The sequence below is a fragment of the Lactuca serriola genome, chromosome 4, assembly GCF_051521515.1.
Source record: "Lactuca serriola cultivar US96UC23 chromosome 4, Lser_US96UC23_V15, whole genome shotgun sequence".
In the NCBI taxonomy this organism is placed as follows: Eukaryota; Viridiplantae; Streptophyta; class Magnoliopsida; order Asterales; family Asteraceae; genus Lactuca; species Lactuca serriola.
In genome coordinates this window covers 229,330,601-229,351,434 of record NC_136411.1, presented here as the reverse complement: position 1 = coordinate 229,351,434, position 20,834 = coordinate 229,330,601, and the positions used below count along the sequence as shown (strand labels likewise).

The following is a 20,834-nucleotide window of genomic DNA, read 5'->3' as shown; positions in this document are numbered from 1 at the left end:
GTCAATGTAGAACACCCTAATAGAGTGTGTAAGCTTGGGAAATCCATTTATGGATTGAAACAAGCATCTTGCAGATGGAATCTTTGTTTCGATGAGAAATTCAAAGAGTTCGGTTTCTCAAGAAGCGAGGATGAGTCATGTGTATATGTAAAAGCCAGTGGGAGTATAGTTAGCTTTCTCGTATTGTATGTGGATGCCATACTGCTCATAGGAAACAACGTTGCAACCCTGCAGGAGGTTATGTCCTAGTTTGGGAAGTGCTTCACTATGAAGGACCTTGGAGAAGCTGCTTATATTATTGGGACAAGGATATTGAGAAATAGGAGTAAAAGAATAATAGGACTTAGTTAGAGTACTTACTTGGATAACGTGTTAAAACGTTTTAGCAAGGAAAATTCCAAGAAAGGGGAGTTACCGGTCCAAAGCAATACCATGTTGAGTAAGACTCAAAGCCCGAGTAGCAAAGCCGAGATAGCAGAAATGAGTAGAGTACCTTATGCTTCCGCAGTTGGCTCAATCATGTATGCTATGACGTGTACTCGCCCTGATGTGGCCTTTGCTATGAGCATGGTCATAAGATATCAAGGGAACCCTGTAGAGCACATTGGACCGCGGTGAAGAATATTCTTAAGTACCTAGGAAGGACTAAGGGATGGTTCCTTATCCTCGGTGGGAGTGATGACTTGAGAGTGCGAGGGTATAGTAACGCCAGTTTTAAGACCGACCGAGATAATTGCTGCTCTCAGTCGGGCTGGGTCTTTACCCTGAATGGAGGAGCAGTGAGTTGGAAAAGTTCCAATTAAGAGACCGTAGCTGATTCAACATGCGAATCAGAGTACATAGTTGTGATCAAAGCGTCAAAGGAAGCAATATGGCTAAATAACTTCATTGGAGACCTTGGAGTTTTACCAGCCATAAAGGAGCCTATGGAGATTTTCTGCAATAACAAAGGTGCGGTTTCCTGAACCAAGGAACCGAGGGATCATGGCATATCCAGGCATATCGACAGAAAATATCATTTCATTAGACATCGGGTAGACGAGGGACTCGTCGTAGTAAAGAGGGTATCGTCAGAAGAGAACCCAATAGATCCCCTTACGAAGGGACTAAGCAGGGTTAAGCACTTGCAGCACACTAGGAGCATTGGAAGATTGTTTCATGTACAATTAGAAAAACCTAGATCTAGGGTTTGTAAGATGTGGAAGATTATTGCATGTACAATTAGAAAAAACAAGATCCAAAGCTTTAGGGTTTGCATGTGCACCATAGGATTGATGTTTTGCTCATAACCCAACATTTATATCCACGGAAAGGTGGCAAGAAGCTCCACACATTTATCAACTTATCCTTACCTCAAAACATTCCGAACAAAAATCCAAAATTCATAAAGAGCTCGAACATCCACTTTACCGATATACCCCTTGACTCCAAGGCACAACCCAAACTCCCAAATCACATCAATTATGTTATCCATACCTTAATGGGTCTAGATCTGTCTTTTCCAAAGGTCCTAAGCCTTATGATAACCTATCTTCAGGTTATAGTCCCGAATTAAGAAAGCGATTTGGAACAGGGCGTTACATAAATCTTAATTGCTAATCGCCTTATCTATTTGCTACTCAGTTTATAAACTCATTGCCCTATCAACAAATCACCATACGAAAAAGGGATTCGAATTCTAGGTAGAAGTACTTTAATCTTACTTTTTTCATTCTACTTCTTTTTTTGTTCAATAATCCGGAGTAGTAGTTTAAAGGATAAGTTTAGAACACCCCCCCACCCTTAATTTTTATTTTATTTTTTTTCGTTTCAGGTAATTAGTATGTTTTTAGTCATATTCACTTCCCGTGAGGTCAACCCCTTATTTAGCACAACTATATTATACTCGATCAAGTTCACTACTTGTGTGTGTAATGGTTAAGTCGTGATAGATTAAGGATCTATAAATTAAAATATGACATTTTTAGTATAAAAATATACACATCAATAACCCAACATAAAAATAATGTTTTTTTATATAGAAAAATACTTTAATTAATTAATATAAGTTGAAATGATAAAAGTTTCAAAATGAATATGATAAAAAATAAATAATATCTTAAATCATATTCATTTAATATAAATATAGATATAACGGTTAATTTCAACACCATTGAAGTTGAAGGACATGTTTGTCGTGTTTTGTTTATATTTTTTTATATAAAGAAAACTTGATTTTGTATAAAATAATATTTGATAAGTCAATGACACTAAATTAATATTATATTAAATAAAAATTTATTATCTTTCATTTATTTATTACTTTTTATATTTGTAAACTAATCGAAAATATATTTTAATATATTAATTATAATAATTTCATGTTTTGGCTAAAAAATTTATAAATTAACAAAATAAATATTGATTTGAAGATTATATTAACTAAAATATAATTTCTAATTATTGTTTTTTTTATCGTATTTCTTAAAATGTAATTTGTAGGTATTGTTTTATTGGTATCATATTTCTTAAAATGTATAGGGCCCTCACATAGCAGACTATCTAGTTCACGACTGCTTAATAATGTCGTGCGCGAAACGATACAAATATTCTTTCATGACAGCGATTTTCACTCGCTAGTCAAAAATGACAATCAGAAATGAGAAATGTCAAAGCACAGGTGTAAACTGAAAAGAAAAAGATACAAAGCAAAAGCAAGATAACCATGAAACAAGATGAACACCGGCGATTGTTATGGCAGCTGCCCCGCCTGCTGATGGTGGTTGGGGTGCTCATAACCATGGCGGAGCCAATGACATCACAGTCACCTGAAAGAATTGCGATAAATTATTGTAGTCAATACAGACCTGTTGACGCAGAGAACTTCTTGAGCAACCTTAACTCCACCATGTCTAGCCTCCGCCAGCAGTTATCCATCACCAGGTTTGCAGCAGCTCGTGGTTTGCTTAATGGTGCGCCAGTGTACGGCCTTGCTTGGTGCAGAGGATATGTTTCCATCCCAGATTGTCTGAATTGTTTCAACAACGGTGTAAGTCAGCTAAACAGATGTGGGGTTGCTAATGGTGCTCTTGGTTTTTACAACGACTGCGATGTCAGGTGCATATGTTTTTCATACTTCTTCTTACTTGTATATTGCTAAATTTTAATTCATTACAATCTATAAAAGACATGGTCATCACACTTGGTACTTTCTTGTAATGTACATTACAACTCTTGATAAAAAATTACAAAGTGATATGGAAAAACTTGGAACCTGTGGTCATATTAGGTGGTGGTATTTATCTAGGTCTTTCTAGAAAGAATTCAAGTATAGACTAATTTCATTGGTCAAAAGGAAAATGTCGGTGATAACTTGAGTTGTGTTTATGTAGATATGAGAACTATAATTTCTTCACCGAGTTTAATCAACTGGATCAATACCTATTATGTGTTAACAAAACATCGGCCAACCCAACAGAGTTCCAAAGAACAGCAGAAAGGTTGATATCTGACCTTCAAATTGCTGCCTCAAGAACATCGAACTTGTATGCAGTTTCTATAAGGAAATTAGAAACTGGTGGTAATGCTATGGTGTATGGAATTGCTCAATGTCATTTAAATTTAAGTCGGAGTTCTTGTCTACAATGCCTAAAGTGGAGATCCAAATCTTTATCTGATTGTCTTCCGAGAACTTCTAGTTGGGCAATCGACTATGGATGCTTCATGAGGTATTCCACGACTCCACTTTTTGGACATAACCAGACATCTGATCTTACATCTCTCCTTTGGGATGGTGAGCTTTCTATTCTTCTTGAAATGATGAGGTTACTGGATCGTTTTTTTCATCCCTTCATCAGTTTGGTTAGAATTTTTGTAATCTCTATGCTTTATAGGAGATTCATACAAGAAGAAATCCATAATTGGGGGAGTTGTTGGATGTGTAAGTTTTTTGTTACTCACACTTGCATTTTACTTATGGCGTCGCAAATCCAAAAACACAAGTAGAGACAAACAAGGTAAGCACAACATCATGTACTAGCAAATTTTACTGTTTAAACTTCAGGCTAACTAATATTTTACATGCTGTTTATAACACATTTAAAGTTTCCTGATGGATTCTATCTGAGTATTTTGTTTTCCAATTGCTAGATATATCAACTGGATCAACCGAATTGCTGCAAGGTCCAGCTACTTATAGCTACAACGATTTAAAAGTAGCAACCGATAATTTCAGTGACCAGAACAAACTTGGAGAAGTGTTTGTAGAAGTATACAAGGTAAAATGTCTAATAATTAGATTACATATCTGGAAGCATAATATGCTCATTACCTCTAATTCATGATTTGTGTATGGTGAAATGATTCAGGGAACTCTCATGGATGGTTGTGTAGTTGCAATTAAGAAAACCTTTATGGCCTCTAGTAGAGGAAAGAAACAGTTTGATGATAAACTTAAGATCATAAGTAATATACACCATCGGCATCTTCTACGTATTCTTGGATATTGTACAAAAGGCACACAATTATTTCTTGTCCATGAGTACATGGAAAATGGTAGCCTTGACCACTTCCTTTTTGGTGGGTTGTGGAACTTCAATTAACTTTTGAAGGCTTCGATTTTACAACTATTACTATCTCAATTGGCGTAACATTATTGTTAATACTTGATAGGTGAGAAAAAAAGGATTCTGAACTGGAAACAAAGGTTTGAAATAATCTTTGGTATAGCAAGGGGTCTTTCATATCTACATGAACAGTATCATGTTCCCATCATCCATACAGATATAAGAACCAGCAACATTCTACTTGATAGTGAATTTCAGCCGAAAATAGCAAATTTTGGGCTTATAAGACTGCTACCAGAGGATAAGACTCATCTCAGCACAAAATGCACAGGATCCTTGTATGTTTAAATGTACATATAACTTAATTACTAACTCAATTTGATTAAAATATATTATCAATAACCATTGCATGTTAAATCTTAGCAGGAATAGTGGTTATGTTGCACCTGAATATGCAATTTATGGGCAATTATCTGAGAAAGTTGATACATACAGCTTTGGTGTGGTAGTCCTAGAAATCATTAGTGGAAAGAGATACAAGGATGTTGACTACCAATTAGTCACTCAAAATCTCCTTGATCATGTAAGTTTCTCATAATTCAAGGTTGGTTCATTCAACCGATTCTTTTCATTTATGATTTTAATGATGTAGGTATATCAAACAATCAATGATTTATTCCATATTTAATAAGACCTTAACCTTAGGTGAGAATTTCTCACTAGCTTTTCTGCTGTTATGTGTATGATAGGCATGGGATCTACATGAGAGTGGAAAGCATCTGAATTTAATGGATGAGAAACTAGATCCTAGTGAATATGTAGTAGAACATGTTGTGGAGATCATTAAGATAGCATTGATGTGCACTCAACCACCATCAACTAGACCTGAAATGTCTGAAGTGGTTATGCTTTTAAGTGAAAAATCTCTTCAAGAAAGAGCACCAGTCTTGTCTGCCATTCTGGATGATCAGGTGGAGATTGAACTAGCTACCATGGAATCACTGGCGACCAATGCCACTGCCTCTACCTTTCAACTTTCAGGCAGTTGAATTTTCTATTCTTAAAACATATTCTACTTTTACTTTGTAGGAATATACAAAACAGAATCATTGGAAATTCATGTATAGATGTCGGTACTGAAAGAACAAATAAGCAGTGTGCTGATAAAATGAATATGCCAAACAAGAATACACACTTTTTCATAAATAGCAAACTTTACAATGAATTCATAAAAGTAGGTCAAAATTTCAAGTTCCAGCTAATCATGTTGAAATATGCCTCCAAAAGTCCAGGTTGTGTTAGCAGCTCATCTGCCTTGACAGTTTTGCTGCCTTATCGGCGTCGAAGTCGTAAGCTTCAGAGTCCTCAAATTTGGACCTAGCAGTTTGGAAGAGTACTTGAGTTTCGTTCTTGGAGTTATCTATCCATATTCTTTAGGCACATGTTTCTTATTAATTAAGGAATTGATGTCTAAATAAAGGATAACTCTTCTCTCTCGATACCATAGTTACATGGTAAGGTCTCTTGTAATATAAATGTTGAATCTTGGTGTTCCTTTTATTTCTTCTTATTTGTTTTTCGTTACTTCATATTGATGAATTATTAACAATCCATATTTTGTTTCAAACATTATCATATTTCGATTGAATGCGTTCCTCAGTATTTGACTTTATAGTCGATGTGGTTTGTTGGGTTTTATTAAAAACATTCGGTTTCTAAAACCACCAATTTGACAATGTAAGCATTATAAAGTTTGAATAACATAATACAACTTTATTCTTATCAAGGATACTTTTGCATGAACATAAAGATTAAATACATCCACAAAAGGATTAATAAGTAACAATATTTGGAGACATTGAATCCTCTTGGGAAGTTGGAAGTTGATGAGTATAGCAAGAATCCAAACTAGAATTCCTCTAGAAAAGTGCACCAACAATTACAATTACGAGGAGACTTGAATGCTAGTTCTTCATGCAACAAAAGACTATAAGCCTTTAAGAACAAAACCCTATCTTTTGTCTTAAAAGGGAGCAAAAGTATCAACTTCTTTCAAACTAGTCTAAACCCTTTAAGAGAGAAACAGGGAGAGAGAGTGAAGCTTACGGTTTTAGGGTGGAATAAGAAGGAAGATAACTTGAAACCCTTTAAGCAATTTACTGCCAGTCTTTCTCATTTTAGTGTTAACACTTTAAGACAAAATTTCATTATTATGTCAAGTCATGTTTCTAAAGTATGACATGCCCATTTAAATAAGCAAAAAAGACAAAACTTATCTCTTTTCTCCAAAATTGGGTTTTCATATTATAGTGAAGAAGATATTTATAAATCTTCCATCTCTTATATTTTATAAAAATCATGATCATTTATCTAAAAGACAAAAATCATTTTAGTCCAAAAAGATATACATGACTTTATATATCATACCATATGATATAAAACATTATACTTGTTATTGAAAAATATTATTTTTATAACATAAATAATTACCGTTTAATTGAAAGATTTATTAATAATTATCAAGAATCAACTTCTTATAAATAATGAATTTGTGTCTACTTGTTATTGATGTGACCCTATATGATCATATATTAATAGTAATATCATTCTAAAATGAATCTTGAGCATATAGATCTTTCATGTTTGTTCTTAGTCATAACCAAATCATTGTCTTCATGTCCCCTAGAATTGGTATCATACCTTCCAAGTTTTGATAGTTGTTTTGTTTAAGATTGTTTAATGCTTGGTCTTCAAAGAAGTATCACATTCCTTTGCATGTATGAATACACTATTTTCTTTATGTCAATTAAATATGAAAGATGTGCTAATCTAAATGGATTCAAACAAGTTACTTTTAGGTGCAGATAAGATTCATGCATCATGGTCGAATGAGGAGAAATATATGTGATACTTAAAAACTCAATCACAATTTATCTTACATCTATCTAATAATGTTCTTAAAAATATATTGAACAAAACTTCGGAAATGACCATCTGGTTAAAACTAGAGCAACTCTTGATGACTAAAATGTTGCCAACAAGGTGCATCTATGTAAAAGATATAAATCAGAAAAGATAAATCCTTGAGTTGCTTTAATTTGAGAAATGTTATTTAACAAAAGATAGTTAAGGAATGTTGTAGTTCGTGTGATGAGGATTCCATGGATATAAAGTTTGTTGAAGATGAAGTTCATACGAGAAAGTTATGGCTATTTGAAGTTGAGATGGAAGTACGTTGCTATTTTGAGAAAGTCAACAGAAGTCAAAGTCAAGCGTCAAACTTTTGACCACCACGACGTAGAAGTATATTTGCCACGACATGGCAATGAAGTGAGTCAGCGAGACATGTGATGGGATAGTGCGACACGTGGCGAAACTGGGTCTAGTTGATCATCACGACGTGACACAAATATGTTAAGGATGTGGCAAAACCCAGAGTATAAATACAAGTTTTTGTGTCATTTGGGGGGGGGGGGGGATTTTGGCACGCGTGATCGGAGATGCTTCTCAGGAATCATTCTTGGGAGTTGATACCGATGTATGTGAGACACGGGGTCGAGTTACGAGATCGTTGAGGTATCTTTTACCCCTTATGGCGTAATTATTATATGTAATAGTTGTCAGGAGTTGATCAACCCTAGAGTATGTTACAAGTTTTCATGATATGGTACTATTACGAACCTGTTGGTAAGACTTGTAAATAAAGCTTACGGTGAGATAGTTAGTGTAACAACCCAAAATCCAGGATCAAACTTTTTTCATTTTAAATAAACACAAAAGTTACAATCGTCACATTGTTCCAAGTTATTCATTAATAATTTCAAATCATCAGAGTAAAATGTCAAATTGTGGAAAACTAATGAGGAGTGAATGCTTCGACATCAAGCCGATCCCTTCCCTTTAGTACCAGAGGTACCGGAAACATAAATATAAACTATAAACAAAGACTTAGTGAGTTTCCAATCATGTCACATACTTAAAAACAAGTAAACAGACAAGTGCCACGGGCTACCCCATGGTCTTTACACACAATGTCGAGGGCCAAATCCCAGTCTTTCATATGAGTGTCATGGGCTACCCCCATGGTCTTTCCTTGCGAAGCCGAGGGCCAAATCCCGATCTCACACTCAAGTGACATGGGCTACCCCCATGGTATTACATACCATTACCACAAAAGTCAACAACCATATAACTAATAATAAACGAGCTGACATTGGTACCTTCGACCCATGAACATGGTAAGAAGACTCGCCTCTAAATCTGAATGATAGTTGAATAGGTCCCGCTCCGAATATCAGCTCTACCCATCAACTATTTATCAAATAGTGATCAATTCTCATATACAACTCAAAATACATAAAATACCCTTTATGTCAACTTCGGCAAAGTCAAAAAAAATGTCAAAAGTCAAATTCAACTGTTCATATTGACTCCAACACGCCGTGGTGCCCCTTGGCAATATCGTGTTATGCCAGTATCCAAACAGCAAGGAAAATCTTAGCCAACACACCGTGTTGGCTTAGAACCGCGCCATGGTTGCCCGAGTTTCAACAACTTAATACATTAAGTTGTTTTCTTCGAATCCAAGAGCTCCAAAGCTAAAATCCAGTCCAAGCTAAGATCTAGAAGGATAAAGTTTCAATCTTTATCCATTGGGGCTTCCCAAAAGGTCCAAAACTGAACCATAAGGGTTAATAATGCAAGGGACTAATCAACAAGCACTTAATCCTTAAAGTACGAAGTTCATCCTCTCCAGAAGTGATTCTAACACCTAAACCATCCCAAAGGTTGGTGGTTTATAAACATACATGCGCAATACATCTCTTGAACCTATATTAGGTCAAAATATGGATTTATGACCTAATCTCTATGCATGACATCAAAATTTGATTATAGTCTAGATCCAAGACAGTACTAGATCACTTTGACCTGGAGATTCATGAAGTTTCAAACTTTATGAGGTCTAACCATCCTAACTATCAAGAACAAGAGGATAATGGTACAAAACTCAAGATCTACCAAATTGGTAAGATAAAAATCGAGTCTTGGGCACTTGAAAAGGCCAATAAGAGTTCCAAGATGAGGAATGGGGACTTTCTTGCTTGATCTTTGCTTCCTTCCTCCTCCTTCTTCCTTCTATAACTTCAAAGAGTACCAAGCTAGCTCAAAAATGGTGGAAGGTGATTAGGGTTTGCAAGGAACGATTTGGGGGAATAGAGGTTGATGTGAGGGAGGCTATGAGGGGTTAAGGATCATTAAATAGGGCTCAGCCCCTTAAAGTTTAGGATTTTCTCCATCAGCCGACACCACATCATGGTACAACATCACCACACCGTGGTGGTCCATAAAAATTTGTGGCCCAAAAACTTATCGCCACGACGTGGTAAGGCTTCACCACGCCATGGCCAAAAATAATTCATACACAACTCGGAAATAATTTCATACTTGGAATCGAGCGTTACAGTTAGTCCGCATTGTGATGGTTGTAAACCCTACTTTACTAATGTTTCCCGATGTGGTATATTTAGTTAATGGGTTACGGGTTAAGCCTATTGTGCTTGCATTATCGAGAGTAATGAGTTTGGTGACAAATAGTCACAGAGTATAGTGAGTACTAAATTGTAACATGTTCTGAGGAACTTAATAATTGTATGTTAGGTAATTGCATGTGACGAGCTGGAAAGTAGAGTAGGTCAAGGACCAAAGTTGATGTCTCTGCCAGCTAACCAGGTATGTAACACTACTCTAATATCCGTTGTTTGTGATAAGTCTATGTTACAATATGTGAGTTATGTGTACTGTAAATAATTAAATATCATATTTTTTTTGATGTTGCGGTGTTAGAGATACACATGTACAACAAGATGGTATGTTATTCATGCGGGTGAATTATATAAGACAAAGGTGCTATTGATGTGTCACGGGTTGACACATTGTTATCCGTTGATGTGTCATGGGCTGACACTGTTGTTATTTGTTGATGTATCACGGGGTTACATTGTTGCTATTCGTTGATGTGTCACGGGTTGACACTATTGCTATTCATTGATGTGTCATGGGCTGACACTATTCTTACTCGTGGATGTGTCACGAGCTGACATAGTGATCTTTGTGGTAGTTATTGAGCAATAGTTCAAGGTTTCCTAGGAATTTAAAGAAATATTCGTTAGATCTCCTAAAGGAGATTCACAAATATAACTATTGATGAATTGCTTGATATGTGTGTGATATTTGTATGATTATGTGATTAACATTATTGTAGTTGTTATTCATTAAGTTGTGTGGCTTCCAGTGTTTGTTTATAATGTTTTGGAGGTTAAAGGTAGTAGCGCCCAACTCGTATCCTATACTCGTGACTAGTACAATCCCCGGTGATAGTTTCTTATGCTTGAGTGTACCAAAATATAGCAAAATGTTTAAACAAGCTGTTTTTATCAAAAAAAATGTTGTTTTTAGGTTATACCTAGTGTGAAAACATGGGCGTTACAAGTTGGTATTAGAGTTGTAGTTTAAGTGAATTAGGTGCTTGTAGTATATGCCTAAACTTAAATCGTGAGTTAGAAAATGTTATTTGATTTTGTACGGTAGATATAATTTAGAAAACTATTGAATAAATAGGAATTTGTGATATATACATATATGTATGTGAGTATATATAATTCCCTATAAATAATGTTGTGATATATACAAACATTAATTTTCACAAATGCCATTGCAAGGAGATATAATAAAATAAAAACAAAATTTTATTTATTTATAAAATGCAGAAACACTTTTCCTTACAACGCAATTACAAATGAAAACTATGCTACTACATATTTCTAAGCAATCTATCATAACTATTTAAGCAGCAGCTCAAAAATCCGATCATCGAACCATGCGATAGAAATCCATCTTCGCGACCAGATTCAACATACTCTTCCTTTAAGCTTCCTCCCTTTTGCATGATCCTGAAGTAGAGTCAAAACTTTTTTACTTTACGTTCTCTTAGATCCTTCAGGTAGTCAGGGCAGATTTACTTCCAATGTCCCTTCAAATGGAAATATAAACATATGGACTCTTTGGAATGATACACGGGACTATCTCAGACTTAGCCTTTCTCTATACCATTTGGTCAAATGACTTGACCATGGCCGATCCCTTTCCACTGGGAAGACAAATCTTTTCTAGACTTCCAATGTTACCATTGCCAATGTCCATGAAAGTTTGGGGAGTAGATCTTCCAATCAAATTTGCTTTACCAGTGCGCCCAATCATTGCTGATTCATCAACAACAAGAAAATATGTTAGATCAATAAAGATTCATGTCGTGATCTCCCATATAGTAGTCCTTAAAGAACCCGCTATATTACTTAGGAAGTGATTGAAGAACCCAGTCAACAGCCAACTTCCTTGAAACTGCGACACCTAACTCTCCCAGCTGGTCAATATATAACTTCATCTCTACAATGTGAGCACATACATACTTTCTATCCTGTCAATGGGGCTTTGGTGACCTTGAACTTGTGGGTTAGGGAGAATTAATGTAGGAGGCGGAGGAAGTGAAGTTCCACTATAGCACAAAGAAGGGATTAATCTTTCACCTTGATCGCCTTGTGAAAAATCATCTTTATAAAGAAAGCTTTTTCCAAAAGATTTGGGAACACCATAGTTGTCTGAACTAGACATCTACAAGGGGATAAATTCAAGTTAGTTGACTTAAGTCCTTAATATAACACTCAAATGAAATATTAAGGCTATGACCCAACACAATATTTTACAATTCGGAAGAGGGATGCCGTAATCCGAATGCAAAATATTTAAAGGTAGGTAAATGACGATTTACCAATTTCCACCATGAAAAACGAAATTGATAATTAAATTTAATGGATTGAAATTCCTAGCTCCTTTGAGATTCATTTAATTTTTCAATGGCATGTTTAAATCTCGATTGCGCCCTTCAAGTTTATGAATGGGATGCTGAGGATCACAAACAAGGTGTGAATAACCATGCAAATTAGCTTAGTACACTCAATGTTAGAACCACCTAATCAATGTTCCGGTTAACCACAGACGCTCCATTGATCTATGATTAACATCAAGCTACCCTTTGCCACACGCTGTCAGTCCCAGATTAGTGTGTCGGTTAAACACACATGTTCCACTAACGGCTTAACAAGGTGCAAAGTGCAATTTCATGGGTTAGCACCAAATTCGCATTTTCCTAAGTAACTAAGATTGGGAATTTATAAGTGTTTAGTTACTTAGTATTTCATTATACTTTTAATGAGAATTTAAATGTCCTGTCAAACCTGTTCGGCTAACGACCCTCCACTAGTCAAGGAAGCCGTGGATGAGAGTGGACACACATTAAACTGCCATTTTATAGGCAGTAACCTTATACCCCCTTATAGACTGGCTTTGTGAATGAGGCCTACTAACGGTAAGACTGACTTTACTATTATACATATATATATATATATATATATATATATATATCAAACCTATAACATTATAATAGTATAAGGGTTGAATTTTAAACTTTTAAAATTCTAGGGTTTGGAACTGAATGTTTCAAAGTGAGACTTTGCGTTTACAAATTTCAAAACTTGCAGGCAAGTTTTGAACTATTCAAAAACTTTTGGTATACATAACTTATGAGAATATAGGTTTTATGAAAAGATTCTTGACATTCCATAACTTGAGGACAAGTTATGGAGTTTATAAAAACATTTATGTAAAAGACTCTTCAAGTTCCGTAACTTAAGGACAAGTTATGGAAAACTTAAAACCATTTTATGATGACATTTAAAAATGAGACCTTTTCACTTTACATAACTTGAGGAATTTGTCTATGATTTAATTAAACTCATAATTTAAGGTAATTCATATCAAACAAGTTTCAAGAAATTTGCCTAATCATATAAACTAATACAAATCATGAAACTTTGACAATTATCTTTTATTTGGATGAGAATCATCATTACCATATCAACAAAATCATATTTTATGAACTACAACATTTTGTGGTAATGATTCTAATCTAACAAAGGCCAAAAAAACTCGAAAACTGCCCACTGGAGCACCAACTCAGCGAGTACATGAACTAGACTCGTCGAGTTGGACTTTTTCTGAGTGGACTCGACGAGTCCCCCAGTGGACTCGGTGAGTTCACTGTCCAGAATACAGAAAATTTGATTTTTTGCTTTGAAAACCAATAAAACATCAAGTATAGTGGAAAAAAATCCTAGTCTCTGATACCACTAATGGGTTTTGGTATACTACAACATCCTATGGTGCACATACAACCCAAAATACTTTGGATTTATGTTTTCTATAATTATACATGCAATATTGTTTCCAAAGCATTAAGCCTACAACTAGCATGGAAATGACATAATCAACATAAAAGAGCGTTATAGAATTACCTCTTTGTTGTAGCTTGTAGAACTTCTTGAGTTTGGCCTTTAAGAACTTAGTGCCCCAAGTGTTGCACCTCAAATGGAATCACAACACACCTAGAACAAAGGAGACTTTTGAGAGAGTATTCTTGCAACGAAAATTGGCTCATGGAACTCCAAGGAACACTAGTGTGTCTAGTAGTCAATTTTGGATGCTAAGGGGCTTCTTATTGTAACACCCATAAAAATCAATCCATTTTAAAACTTTTTCAACCATCCAAAAGTCATTAGTTATTACAAAATGTTTTCAAAATAGTTTAATATCAGAGTATCCCAGAAACCATAAGTCCAAAACACGAGGATGTGTAAGATCACGCCTTCGCCTTGACAAGACATTTGGAACACCTGAAACAATAAACTGAAACCGTAAGCACGAAGCTTAGCGAGTTCCCCCAAAATACACATACCCACGACAACACACATATAATAATAAACGGTATATTATGGGTCCAATCAACCATCGAGTTGGAATACCCCAGGCCCACAACCAATAGGTTGGAATGCCAACATACTATGGGTCCAATCATCCTTGGGATGGAATACCCCATGCCCACAACCAACTGGTTGGAATGCCCACATACTATGAGTCCAATCATCCTCGGGATGGAATACTCACGGCCCACAACCAACAGGTTGGAATGCCCAGGTCTATTGGCTTTCACACAAAGCAGATAAGCCTCAACTGCCAAACAAATATGTGCACATATATAATAGATAATCACATAACAGTCTATAGACAACAACTGATCTAATTGATCATACCACATAGCACATAATACCATCCTATCTACTAGGATACCGATCTAACCGATCATACCGCATACCATATAATATTATCCTACTCTCTAGGATACCGATCTAACAGATCATAACAGCATATAACATCCTATCTACTAGGATACTGATGTAACAGATCATAACAGCACATAACATCCCATCTACCAGGATACTGATATAACAAATCGTAACAACATAACATGGCCAGATAACAATCCAAAGGGCCGGCCTTGGTGCCTTAGATCCATGAGTATAGTGAGGATAACTCACCTGACACTGCTGAAGTCCTGCAGATAAAACTCGAGCTGTTGGTTGACAGATTCCCAAACTATCAACATCAAACAATACCCGATTAATAATTGGGTTCCAAGCCCAAGGCCCAACTCAGACTCCAAAGACCCAAAAGTCAAGTAATAGGTCCAAGCCCAACATATGGCCCAATTTTCCAAATTGGGCCCAAACCTTTATAAGTTCTTACCATAAGGCCCAAACATTTAGTCCAGTCCAACATTCGACATTCTGATGGCCTAACGTCACATAATCATAAAGGCCCACACTATGGCCCAATTTTCCAAATTGGGCCCAAGTCTCTCACATAGGCTTTACCCTAAAATGCTTCCAATTATTTAGGTCCATTTACTTGTTCTTGGATAGTCCATCCATAATCTAATCACTAAGGCCCAATAGAAATGCCCAACTCAAGGTCAATATTACCTTAGGTTAATTTTACAATGATCATTAATTGTTCTTGGATAGTCCATTCACATGAAATGATGATTAGGGTTAAGTGTTTCTTACTTAAAATGATGATTAGGGTTAAGTGTTTCTTACTTAACGCATTAGGGACTTAATCCATTAAGTCAATATTACATTAGGTTAATTTTACAATGATCATTAATTAATATTTTAACTCTACTAAATAATTCCCGTGCGTGTCCCGATAAATCCCCAAAATTAGGGTTTTAAGCCATTAGAGTTTTTCAAACCCTAATTTGGGTTTCCTACCCAATACTAGCCCATTAGTCAATTGGTTGGGCTTTTAGGTCACTTTGGTCCTCATTGGGCCCATTAAGGTTTTATTAGGTCCGTTAGGGTTTCCTTGGACCCATTATGGCCTCATTAGGCCCACTAGGGTTTCGTGCATCCCAAATGAATCCAACACAACAAGGCAAAGCACACCGCCACTCGACACGGCGGCCGGTGGTGACAGGAGGCGGCAGCCACCACCTCATGGTGGTGGTTTTCAAGTTTTTATATTATAATTCTGGTTACAAATTACAACAATACACATAATAACCCAAAATAAACTTCCCATAACTACACCCACCACTACCTTGTGGCTGCAAACGGTGGTAGAGAGTGGCAGCCACCTCCTGACGATGGTGGTGGTGGCCCTCTTGTGACTCCGACCAAGACAATAACACACACGATATACACACAAAACACACACTATTCTGATTGCGAGATAAGCCCTGCTACCCACCTGGCGGTGGTGACACGAGAAGTCTGACAGCAGCTCCATTATCGATGGCAACCACCGCTAGCAGCGGCCTGAACTGAACGGAGAGAGAAGAGAGAGAGAGAGAGAGAGAGAGAGAGAGAGAGAGAGAGAGAGAGAGAGAGAGAGAGAGAGAATGTCATTCACGACAGGGAGGTTGTCGTGCCCGTCACAGCAGTGGCCACGACATCCGTCGTTGGGCCTCAACTTGGCGACTATCGATCTTGTCGTTGGCAGCTCCGTTATCAGCAGCCATGGCAGCAAGCTCGTCGACATCCATGTAAGGAGGCGGTGAGGAAGACCAGAGAGCAGTCCATGAGTAACCAGTGGCAACAACGCATGTATTTCACTTTCCCAACATTAGGATGGACGCAAGGGGGGTTGCTTCGGCGGTTTGGGATCTCAACCGAGATGGTGGCGGCCAAGAGTTGGGGAGAGGCGGCTGGAGGATGAAGATGGAGTGGGGTGATGGCCAATGTCTCATTTAGGTTTAGAGTTTGGCAATATAACAGTTAAATACCCGATCCTTAGACAACTTCATTCCAAAATGGCAGGAACGGCCCATCTCCATCAAACTCTTTTCGAAATAAATCCCATATCTACCCATTTGACCCCTCTCCTATAATTCCTTTCAAATCAAGTCTGAATTTTATGATTTAGCCCCTGCCTTTTGAATCTATTTCAAATTCAGTCCAATACTTACCAAACACACCCTAACTTAAAAAAAATCTTTACAAAATACATCCTGAAATTACACTTTAACCCCCGGAGATTCGAATCTTGTCATTTGGCTTCCCGAAACCAACACTCCACTAAATATTATTCGCTTTTGGGCTATAATAATATGAAATAACAATAGAAATCACTTCTCGGGGTTCCGGGTTTATTATTTGATTATTATATTTAAATGGGATGTTACAACTCTCCCCCACTTAAATTTGCTTTCGTCCTTGAAATCGTTTCTTCTCATTCCTTACACGCCAAACAACTTGAACTACAATCCCGAGCATAACCCTAGCCTTTCCAAGGCAACCGTAACCAACCCATGCGGGGTTCTAAAAACTGAATATAACGAGTCCCTTGCAATATGATCATATTTACTCGATCTGAAATATGAAGTCTTGAGATGGTCTGGATTACTGACAGACTGCCCACACTAGATCATTGTTGAATGCATTGCACTTAACTCCAAACTGGCTACTCAAATTCTGATAACCTGAGGTTCCCACTTGAAAACAGAATCACAAATCCCACACTGCTAACTATAATCGTTTTCTTGACAAGATATTAAGTACTCCTTCACGAGAAACTCGTTCTGGTAGTCAGTTCCCAGGGATATAATGAACAACGGGGTGTAAGCTGGGACATGAACCCTTTTAGGATCAATAAAACAATGTTTCCTTCAGTTCCTTAACCACATACATATAATAACCGGCTCATAAGCACAAATACTCATACCTGGCCCAATCAGCCTCGGCCTGGAATACCAGGCATGCCTACGACGGGTTCAGTCATCCCTAGGATGGAATACCCTCATATCACGCACATGTTTGGTCCAATCAACCCTCGGGTTGGAATACCAAACACACCATATCCAATCAATCATAGGGTCTGGTCATCCTAACGATGGAATACCCTAGATTGGAATACCACTATATACATAACTCGGGTCTAACCCATAACTTGAAATCCAAGGACATATCCTTGCATCTCATCTAAAATCATTTGATTCGTCACAACCGAGTACCACTCATATGAAATACTGGGTTCCGGCTCGGTCACGGAGCTAAAGGACTCCCACATAGTGACCTCACACGACTTCCGAACGAAATCCTTCCCTGGAACTAGTTACCACTAGTTATAATGCCACTGTGACTCTAACAACCTCCTGATCCAACTGATCGGATCCATGCGTCAAATCCCGTCGTTACCAAATCCACGGATAATAGCGATTGTTACATGACCAATGGTGGCCTTACATCACAAGCAACCTTAAGCAATCCATTGCTTCCTTGGTCTCATAACTATAGTGACGTTCCTACAGTCTTATCAATGGGTTAACCAGGTCTAATCCCTCTGGGGAAACCCATAAACCAATCTGTTGATTTCCAAATCCTCACTGCTACACTCGAACTGGTGGTTACTACCGTCCCTTCCGCGCCCTAGCAACGTGCTCATACTATCTACCAACCTAGCGAATGTTGCTGCTACACCCACAAACTTACAATACTCTAGCACTATTTGCTAACCTTGTGTATCTTACAGCTACCCCCGCAGTCTTACAACACTTTCCATAACTTGATCGCTAGTGAATGCTACGACTACCCCCACAGTCTTACAACACTTTCCATACTGGTCGAACTTGCGCTCAACCTAACACACCACTGAACTTAATTCATGGCTATAATCCCAACCTGATTTCACTAAGTCCTGCTATCAAGCACCGAGAAGACGCGATTCATATGTTGGGGAGTTATACTGAACTCCCAACTCACACAACTCTCAAACCAAGCAGCCACTAGGGTTGTCTTCCTTCCTAAAAACGATGCAAAATTTATCCCAATTTCAAAACCAATCCTGCTTCTGCATTTTGGTACGATTCTCTTCCACTTAGATTCAACTAAGTCTTCACAATACATGAAAATTTGAGGATTCCCAATCCTTCTCACTATCCAACGATCGATCTGATGACAACCAAACCTTTCCAACTAGTACCCTTTACTAGCCAACCCAAATGATCACATGCTTCTAATAACTAGATGAACACTTTATGAATCCCAGGGAAACCAACAGTCCCTTATGATCGAATGATCCCACACCCAAATCTTGAAGTCCAAAGATAGGTGCTCCAACTAGTGTCTCAACAACGAGCTACTTCCCTTGGTGCTTTCCTCCGCTAATCAATAAGTGTTACTAACACCACTAAATCCTGACAATGCTGGCTAACCATCATCTGGGACTCTGTCCGCAGATCTCCCTCATACCACCCTTCTTCCAAAGGTGCTCCAAACAAGTCTCCCGCTATCAGGCTCTAGAAATCATTCCATTCATGGTTCGCACCTTGACTCACTCGCTCGCTCAAATGTCCACAACTAAACTGCAGTAGCTGATCCAACATATGCCCTAAACCAGTGCAATAGATCGCACCATCAATCCTTACCGCCTGATACAAGAGATCCAAGAAAAACCGGACCTCATAATTACTCATGCCACGTCGAGCAACCTGCGCTGACCAGAGCTGAAATAATGTTGCCAATTCCTACAATCAACTGACCCCGAGCTCGAATACAACCTGATCCTGGGGTCCCAAGTCTGCTCACTCCTTCGAGCTCGAAAACAGAAAGGGAACAATCCCTGCACTATAAAACGACATTCCAATCCATTAATTAACCATTCTACTTCTAGCTGCAAAACCCCAGCTGAACATAATCATCATTCCTTTCCGGAGTCCCCGCGACTCACACTCTGGCCTCAAGCAAAACCCCCAAGCCTCAAATCTAGAAACTCGTGTGCTATCCTCCCACTAACCCCGCAGAAATATGATGAGTACAAATTATCTTCATGATCCTAGATGACTGTAGCCCTCTGCTCATCCGAATATGTACAAATAACAAGTCCCGATACTGGAAAACCCGACCAGCTCCTCTCCCTGCTGTCGTTATAGTTGTTTAAGCTGTTGTGGCAGCCGTCTCAGCAATGGCTGCATGGCGCTCGTTAAATACTCAACCATGATGGTCTTGAAAGACCCAATCATCTCTGGAATCTATCCCCAAACTGTAACAGCCCGGATTCCTAGGTATTATTTATTCTTCTTAATTTTGGTGTTTTGTGAGGAGACTCGGCGAGTTGGAGCTCAAACTCGCCGAGTATGATAGCGGTTTGGAAAGGGTTCGCGTTCGGACTCAGCGAGTCCAAAAGGTGGACTCGGCGAGTCCACACTGTTTAATGAAACCCTAAATTTCAGGGTATGAGACCTATTTAAAGGGGCTTATGGCCGTCATTTGCGGCCACCAACCCTAGAGAGAACCGTAAAAGAGTCATGGAGCGTTTTGTGGGAGAAAAGAGGAAGATCCTTGATTATTTGTGGGTGATTTTGCATATAGAAGAGGATTAAGACAAGAGGAGACTAAAGGAGGTGCTAATTCAGTGATTCCTGAGTCCAGAGACTTCATTTGAGATAACCATTCGTTCCTTTTTCAGCCCTTGGTGTAAATCTTAGAGTTAGGGCTTCTTTGTGGAATGATTCATGGAGTAATTGGCCTCTTTTTGTGTTGATGCTTTAGATCTGGACCCAAAGAGGTCCAAAGACTCTTTTCCCTCAAGCTTTATGAGTGTTAATGGAGGCCATGAGCTTAGAATAGCATTCTAGATACCATATCATCAAATAAGGCCTTTGGACCTTTGCATGAGCACCAAGATTGTAACTTTACGTGATAAATGTGCTTGGAAGGACTGGATCTATGAGTTACTGGAACGGATCTGACCTCAGGAGTGAGTTTGAGTTCATGCATGGCTTAGACTCGCCGAGTTCGAAGAACAGACTCGGCGAGTAGCATGAAGATTGTCCATAACCAC

The 20,834-nt window shown here is 37.9% G+C and overlaps 1 protein-coding gene across 2 annotated transcripts; it reads left to right on the top strand.

The window, feature by feature from the left end:
• Nucleotides 1-2,624: 2,624 nt before the first annotated feature.
• LOC145096809 (cysteine-rich receptor-like protein kinase 2) lies at nucleotides 2,625-5,757 on the top strand. Of its 2 annotated transcripts, none has more exons than XM_079034165.1 (8): nucleotides 2,625-3,096; nucleotides 3,372-3,772; nucleotides 3,873-3,995; nucleotides 4,129-4,256; nucleotides 4,347-4,557; nucleotides 4,651-4,882; nucleotides 4,971-5,127; nucleotides 5,294-5,757. In XM_079034165.1, the coding sequence occupies exons 1-8, from the start codon at nucleotides 2,705-2,707 to the stop codon at nucleotides 5,591-5,593; spliced, it is 1,944 nt and encodes a 647-aa protein (XP_078890291.1). In that variant the 5' UTR covers nucleotides 2,625-2,704; the 3' UTR covers nucleotides 5,594-5,757. The 2 variants fall into 2 exon arrangements, with proteins under 2 accessions (XP_078890291.1, XP_078890290.1); XM_079034164.1 differs by having other exon boundaries at nucleotides 4,968-5,127.
• The last annotated feature ends 15,077 nt before the right edge of the window (nucleotides 5,758-20,834 follow it).

Bases quoted from the DNA above. Each gene is read 5' to 3' on its own strand.
- LOC145096809 (XM_079034164.1), top strand. From the start codon at position 2,705: ATGAAACAAGATGAACACCGGCGATTGTTATGGCAGCTGCCCCGCCTG. The intron at 4,558-4,650 runs GTGGGTTGTGGA...AATACTTGATAG, and splicing joins CCTTGACCACTTCCTTTTTG to GTGAGAAAAAAAGGATTCTG. The intron at 5,128-5,293 runs GTAAGTTTCTCA...TGTGTATGATAG, and splicing joins CTCAAAATCTCCTTGATCAT to GCATGGGATCTACATGAGAG.